Source organism: Callorhinchus milii, unplaced genomic scaffold (genome assembly GCF_018977255.1).
Source record: "Callorhinchus milii isolate IMCB2004 unplaced genomic scaffold, IMCB_Cmil_1.0 Scaffold19, whole genome shotgun sequence".
NCBI classification, from domain to species: Eukaryota; Metazoa; Chordata; class Chondrichthyes; order Chimaeriformes; family Callorhinchidae; genus Callorhinchus; species Callorhinchus milii.
In genome coordinates this window covers 6,811,134-6,819,016 of record NW_024704760.1, presented here as the reverse complement: position 1 = coordinate 6,819,016, position 7,883 = coordinate 6,811,134, and the positions used below count along the sequence as shown (strand labels likewise).

Genomic DNA, 7,883 nt, shown 5'->3' with positions numbered 1-7,883 from the left:
TTTTTATTGAATATGATGCAAGATTAGCACAGATCCACCCATCCAGTATCGGGTCAGTTCATCATTACTTGACCAAGTTGATCTGGTCTAGTTATTTGAGGAGTTTGAGATCAGTTGAATCTCAATTGCAAAGTACAGACTTTTAATAATGACTAAAAACACAATGCATTGTAAGAGCGCAGTACAAATCCCAGGGTCTTTTTCATGATTTAGATAGGCAGTCACGTTTGAGTTTCCATGCACTTGGCTGGTCGTTTCTTTTTGATCAGCACTTGAAGTGTCAATATCACCAAAGCTACATTTGAAAAATAACTGAATAATCCACAGCCTCTCTGCCCCCACCCTTTGAAACCCCACCCCACAGATCCTTTGCCTAGCTCCTTCCCTTGCTTCCTTCAAGACCCTCTTCCTCAATTGCACCTTCGGTCACTCTCCTATCCCTACCTGCCCTCCACCCTTCCTGATCCCAACCCCCAGCTCAGGTCCAAACCGCTGACTGTCCAGAGCCTTTGGGCATCCTCCCGACGTGAAAGGCATAATACACGTGTAATGTGTTATTGTTGAATCTCATCATTGGGAGAAAATTCTTTTTGTGCATCATTTAGCAAAAAACAACTTGGTTGACAAAATTGTTTTTGAATGTCATCATGATGTTAAAAAAAAACTCAGGAAGGTGATTTATTTCACCGTTTTAAAAAAATATTTTATTGAGCAATTCAATTTTACAAAGCTTCTGAAAGTGCATTAAGAAGAAAAGGTATTAAATACAAGAAATATTACATACAATCTACAAACAAGGCTTTTTGGCATCTTCAGTATCGCTGGCAGATCTCTTCCTTGAAACCAGAGAAGCTCATATATTCAAATTAAAATTCAGTCGCAGAATCCAATTGACTGCGATTCTCTTTGAGGGGACTTAATGGCTAGAAATGGGGCAGGCAGAGGAGAAGAGAGGGAGAAAATAAATCTAATGAAGAGCTAATGAGCATTCGCCATGTTGTTAAGAGCAGGTGTAGGAAAGCAAAATCCCAAATTCTTCCCAAGGCCCAAACATACCTCATCCTTTTTAGTTTGCGTTGCATGCTTTAATGTCCATTGTTTTGCATTTTCAATGAAAGACTGCTTATTGTATTTGAATTCTGCTGACTGAAAAATATAGAAAAGATTATAGAGTTGGTAGTTAGCTGACAGAGTACAGCAAATATGCTGTACACCAGGACATTTCAAACATTTCAAACTCTTTGAACTATGTAATTGGATAAACATAATCTTGACCTTTTCCTTCTGTGCTATACGAATATAGGGTGAATCATAGTTTTTAGTCGTTAATTATGTTTTTTAAGACAACATTGTTAAGAGATTGTGCAACTCTTACAGGAGATGTCTTTCATCAAGTTTGTGAACGTTTGTTACCGAGTTGATATGTGTAAATGACATGTAGTTTGAACATCTCAGATAGACCTATGAGTAAGGAGTTTTGATTTACTCTGTATTACGGATGAGGGACAGGGGAAAACAATCAACTATTCTAGTGATTTACATTAGTCTGATTTTTCAGAATATCTCTAGCCTAGGTGGTGGTTGATCTTATTCAACTAGAATCAGTAAAATAACTCTTCACACCTCACATTAAACAAGTACACATTCAACTACACTTGCTTCCACAATATAAATGATTTCTCATATATTCAAATTAAAATCCAAGTTTAATGAAGGAGGAATGTTTTCGCTGACCAGAATAGAATCTAATACAACCTCGAGCATTGAAAAAGCTTGTAATTTGCAATAATGCTGAACGTTGTACAATTCTTCCAATGAAAAGAGTTCAAAAATGGATTCCTAATATATTTGACCAACAGTGGAGCTTTTTTTTAAAAAAATCAGAAAAAATTCATCTGCATGTATGCAGTTTTTTTTTGCTGATTTAGGGAGACTCAAAACGCAACCATTTTAAAAAAAATCCGATAAGCGGTCAAATTGAAGAATTAACAGAATTTAGATCTGATTAACATTTTATCAAGAGCACATTGATTTACAACATTATATAGTGGGTATACTAATCAACACTAATATTTGTGCCAACAAGAATCTTTCACGAACAGGTCTGTTCACGATTGCAGTGGAGTTTTAGACATTAAAGGCCCTCTGAGATATAAAGCTGAAGCACCCTCCAGTGGTAGGAACCTTGCTTTGCTACTGTACCACTCAAAAGGCACGCAATATTTTTGGACCAATGATCCTGTAAAATGAAATTGCATTGTCCTGGACCTTGCCCACCCAAGGTTAAGATTTATTTGCTGAATAAAATGCTATGTTTATTTTGAAACCGTCAATGGCTAATTTCATGCCGTAAGTTAAGTACAGCTATATCCTTCCTGGTGGCAAGATATCCTACTTCTCTCAGCGACCGGCAATGATTTATCTTCTTGGTACAAATTCTAACATGAAATATCTGGAATGTACCTCAGAGCCAGCCATAAGTCTCGTTGCCCATATTCCTGGTTTAACAAAGAATAATAAACCTTGCATTTGATACAGTGCTGTTTGCGTGGCAGAGCATTTTAAAGCGCTTCACAGGATTCACGGTAAAGTGCCCGGTTTTTTTTGGTTTCTCTAAACAATTCCAGCTTTTAAAATATCAACTCACTATGTCAGCCATGAGGGGATCATCTGGATTGGGTTCCGACATCAACAATTGAATGGAGGTTAACACAGTAGAGATACTGAGAGATGGCTTCCAGGCTCCCTGTAGAAGAATAAAATTAGCATTTTAATGCATAACTAATTCGAGCATTTAGCACTTCCAAGACCAACTTTACAATAAAACATTTTTTCCAAGTATTAAGTACACTAATCGCCTAACACTTAAGTGTTTTAAGAAACTAAATTTTTTTCCGGGCATAATAATCTCAGTTGTCCTTCATTTTAAGACGGGAATCTCCTCAATATCCAAATAATTGCAAGTATAATAGTTTGGTAATTTCAAAAAGATTTCACTCACTTCTAATTCTGCTTGTATTGTATTCTAATTGGCTGCCGCGTTTTGCCCACAAATATACAGTCAATTCACCTTACAGTATATTCTGTGAAGCGCTTTGAGATATATAGAAAACATGAAAAGCGCTATATCAAATGCAAGGATTATTATTATTATTTTTATTATTGTAAATTCAGCTGGACAAGGAATGAGAAAGCATGCCAAACAGTGCTATCGCTCACAAAATCTATTCAATTCACTTTACAGTATATTCTGTGAAGCTCTTTGAGACGTCTCGAAGACGAGATAAGGCGCTGCATCAAATACAAGCATCATTATTATTATTATTATTATGAATGGCAAGCTGTGTTGTTTTAGTTGGTTAGATTCCAGCAGTCATCCCAGCTCACACTCAGGGGTCCCCAAGCCTTGGCTCCTGACAACTTGCGAATAATACTTCCCGGCATTAGGTAAGCAGGATCCGATCCTCCAGGGAGAGAGTGCGTATCACATTCCAACAATCTACCTCTGGGATCTACATGTGCATGGGATGCATGGAATTCTCAGCTTGGTTTGGATATGGTGATGGGTTTCCGCATGTGTCAAGACACCCGGCTGACCCACCCAAAAAATGATCCAGCTAAGAGGCTGGATTACTTTGTGAAGTACTCTTAACTTTCTGTGCATTTGTTTAAATATTGATCGGAAGCCTAGCGCTAAGTGCCTTTGTTTTAAAATCAATTCAGAAGATTACCTTTGGAGGCATTTTCAAAATGTCCAGGCAGATCCTTCCTGCTGTATCAATGTTCGGATGATAGATAGGAGTAAGAAAGCGCACTTTTGGAGGTTCAAATGGATACCTTACAGGACAATTAAAACTATTAATCACATTTTACGATTCGCGAAGAATTAACACTATGCAAAAACAATGGAAACATTGAACTTACGAAATAGTATGAAGACAACAGTAAAAAAAATTCTCTACTAGTACCTTTCAGGAAGAATAATTTCAAGACTAAAAATCCCACTTTCATAGGGTGAGTCAACGAGTCCTAAAATCTCTAGAGGGAAAGATTGCAAACTGTTAAAATATACTTTCTGGCTTGAAAGCCAGAAATGTAAAGACAGATTGCAGCATGCCACAAAATCACTATAACCCCATGCCCTGCAGTTTTGCCCAGCTGTAACAAGACAGGTTTAATAAAGTCTGCGTACATCTACATCAATGGTAGAGTTCTCTGAACAACGGTAAATTTCCTGACCTCGACAGACAAGAGTATTCTATTCTTCATAGGTCAGTAAATTTTACTGTATGAGGCGATAAAATCCTACCAAATGGGTTGCCCAAAGCTAATCTACTTTCAAACGCTTGAGAGTAGATGCTGATTTCATTGGTCTAAGGAGGATTCAAACTCAGGTTTCAGAAGAGATTGTTTAACCAGCTATTACACCAGACTCGCTAGTCGATTCTCGGGTCCAAATCACTGACTGTCTAGCGCCTTGGGACATACTCCTGACGTGAAAGGCGCTATACAAATGTAATTTTGGATTGTATTCTAAACATTTCTTAAAAAAAAACAAAGACAGTGAATTGGAAAAAAGATCCAGTAGTAGTCCCAGAATGTTAGTTGTGCGAAAGATAATATGCAATAAACATTGGAACTTGAAATGATTGCGGCTCTCCTAAACATAACGAGTCCGCTCGAAAGATTACAAACGTACGTGCTCGCAAATCATCCATCTGGTTATCTTGCCAACAAGAGATTCCAGGCGGGGGTTCATTCGTCAAAAGCTGCAACTCTTTTTTCAACCTTGAAGCTCTCTGCATTGTTGTAGATTTATTCTGCAAGGTACACACAAAACACAAGCCGCTGCAGCTTAAGGGAAGGTGGGGGGTGAACATCAACCAACGTTCTCACGCGCGATTGCAACTCATCCTTCAAATTTGCTCGAACTGATGACGTCTGCGGGACTTTATCAGAACTCTTGCATTTCGTGCAGCGCCTTTCACGTCAGGAGGACGTCTCGGAGCACTTCACAGGACACCAGGTAAAGTGTTGTGACGGCCCCACAAACAGCCATTGAAGTAAAGGCCCACTTTTATTTGGGGGGATTGTTGGCCAAGACACCGGGTGAGAAGCACTGAATTGGGAGAATCGGCCTAGACTATGAATGGGTACAAAGCTTCGATGTGAAGCCTGAACCCACAACCTTCTGCCTCAGAGGCGAGAGTGCGACCAACTGAGCCAGGCCAACTGAGAGCGAGACCAACTGAGCCAGGCCAACTGAGAGCGAGACCAACTGAGCCAGGCCAACTGAGAGCGAGACCAACTGAGCCAGGCCAACTGAGAGCGAGACGTACTGAGCCAGGCCAACTGAGAGCGAGACCAACTGAGCCAGGCCAACTGAGAGCGAGACGTACTGAGCCAGGCCAACTGAGAGCGAGACCAACTGAGCCAGGCCAACTGAGAGCGAGACCTACTGAGCCAGGCCAACTGAGAGCGAGACCAACTGAGCCAGGCCAACTGAGAGCGAGACCTACTGAGCCAGGCCAACTGAGAGCGAGACGTACTGAGCCAGGCCAACTGAGAGCGAGACGTACTGAGCCAGGCCAACTGAGAGCGAGACCAACTGAGCCAGGCCAACTGAGAGCGAGACGTACTGAGCCAGGCCAACTGAGAGCGAGACCTACTGAGCCAGGCCAACTGAGAGCGAGACCTACTGAGCCAGGCCAACTGAGAGCGAGACCTACTGAGCCAGGCCAACTGAGAGCGAGACCAACAAGAAGGTTCACGCAGCAACCGCCATCCTGGGGCTGAAAGATCAGGAGTGATTCACACTCTCCAGGTTACACCAAACACTCACCATCCCCCAATCCGTCACTCTCTCACTGCCCCCCCCCCCCCAGCCAGTCACTCCCCCCCCCAGTCACTCTCTCCCCCCCCCCGTCACTCCCCCCCGCAGCCAGTCACTCTCCCCCCCCCCAGCCAGTCACTCTCCCCCAGTCACTCTCTCCCCCCCCCCGTCACTCCCCCCCGCAGCAGTCACTCTCCCCCCCCGCAGCCAGTCACTCCCCCCCCCCCCAGCCAGTCACTCCCCCCCCCCCCCAGCCAGTCACTACCCCCCCCAGTCACTCTCTCCCCCCCCCCCGTCACTCCCCCCAGCTAGTCCCCCCCCGGGGGTCTCTCTGTCCCCCCCCCGGGGGTCTCTCTGTCCCCCCCCCGGGGGTCTCTCTGTCCCCCCCCCCCCCGGGGGTCTCTCTGTCCCCCCCCGGGGGTCTCTCTGTCCCCCCCCCCCCCCCCCGGGGTCTCTCTGTCCTCTCGCGGTTACTCACTCTCTCTGCGGTGTCTCTCTTTCCCGCGCTCTCGCGGTCGCGGCTCCTGATCTCGCGAGATTCCGGCCCGAGAGAGGGGGAGGGGGGGAGAGGGGAGGGGGTGTGGGGAGGAGAGGGGGGAGGGGGTGGGGGAGAGAGGGGGAGAGGGGGTGGGGGAGAGAGGGGGAGAGGGGGTGTGGGAGAGGGGGAGAGGGAGAGGGGGAGGGGAAGAGTAGAGAGGAAGGGGAGAGAGGGTGGGAGATGGGGGGGGGAGAGGGGAAGGGGGGAGGGTGTGTGTGTGTGTGGGGGGGGGTGAGGGGGAGAGTAGAGGGGGGGGGAGGGGAAGGGGAGAGAGGGTTTGGGATGGGGGGAGAGAGGAGAGGGGGAGAGTGAGTGAGAGTGTGTGTGTGTGTGTGTGGGGGGTGGGGGTTGGGGGGGGGGGGAGCATGAGGAGGTGAGTCAGCACCAGAGGCTTTTCCATGGAGTGTCATTGCCACCCGGTTGAGGATAATAATAGTAATAGTAATAATAATCCTTGTACTTGATGCAGCGCCTCGTCACGTCTTCGCGACGTCTCAAAGCGCTTCACGGAATACACCGCAAAGTGAATCAACGGCGTATGTTGTGGGCGAAGCGCGGCAGCCGATTGCGCGCGCAGCAGCGCGTCCCGCCCACCGACAGTCGTGCGATTGAAGCGACCAAATGATTACTGACGCCCCAAAATGAAAGGGAACAAGACGGGGTGGGGGGGTGGGTGGGGGGGGGGAAGAGGGGATCATAAGCTTAGATTCTGAACGGAAAACGCTCTGAGGCGCTGCCCTGTCCTACGTGAAGGGCGCTACGTAAATGATACATCGGAGACAACTCAACATCCCCTCCCCCCCCCCCCCCCCCCACGCTCAAATATCGCACCAAACTCAGCTGGGCGGGGGCTTTATTCGTTAAACATCAAGGGCTCGGGCGAAGACGTACAACGGGCTATATTGGAAACGTACACTCTGGTAATAAAGAGATCTTTGGTTCAATCCCTCTGCCTTACCACCACCTTGCCCGTCTTCAGATCGCGCCCAAAGACCTTCCTCTTCGAGGGTGCCCACGGTCACCTCGCCCCAGCCTGCGGTGGAGTGAGGCCAATGTATGAATGTAAGTTGTTGTTGTTGTGTTCGCCCTCGGTGCTGCTGGTGGGTCTGAGCAGATGCAGCGCACCACAGAGTGGGGAGAATTTGGATTTATAACAATAATAACAATACATGCATACATTTCAAAGTGCTTCACAAGATTTCCCGTAAAGTGCAGTAAGTATATCTTCTTGGCGCGATGCGTTAGTTAATTCTACACACATCAATGTCACACAAACAGCCATGAAGTAAATGACCGATCTTACGGGGTGGGGTTGGTGGTGGGGGAGATTGTTGGGCAAGAAAAGAGGAGAAACTTTTGAAATGGTGCCATGAGATCTTTAGCATCCACTTGAACAGGCGGACGGGACCTTGGTTTAACATCTCATCCAAAGGACGGCACCTCCCAACAATATTGATATAGATATTGCTGTCTGGAGTGTCAGCCTAGACACAGAGTCCCTGTGTGGGGCAA

General features: G+C 46.0%; 1 protein-coding gene across 2 annotated transcripts; it reads right to left on the bottom strand.

The window, feature by feature from the left end:
- Window positions 1-677: 677 nt before the first annotated feature.
- ube2t (ubiquitin-conjugating enzyme E2T (putative)) lies at window positions 678-6,362 on the bottom strand. 2 transcript variants are annotated; one of them, XM_042342001.1, is made up of 7 exons: window positions 5,730-5,874; window positions 4,700-4,820; window positions 3,969-4,038; window positions 3,732-3,837; window positions 2,648-2,746; window positions 1,057-1,146; window positions 678-923 (listed from the first exon to the last, which is right to left on the bottom strand). In XM_042342001.1, the coding sequence occupies exons 2-7, from the start codon at window positions 4,803-4,805 to the stop codon at window positions 867-869; spliced, it is 528 nt and encodes a 175-aa protein (XP_042197935.1). In that variant the 5' UTR covers window positions 4,806-4,820; window positions 5,730-5,874; the 3' UTR covers window positions 678-866.
- Window positions 6,363-7,883: the final 1,521 nt, after the last annotated feature.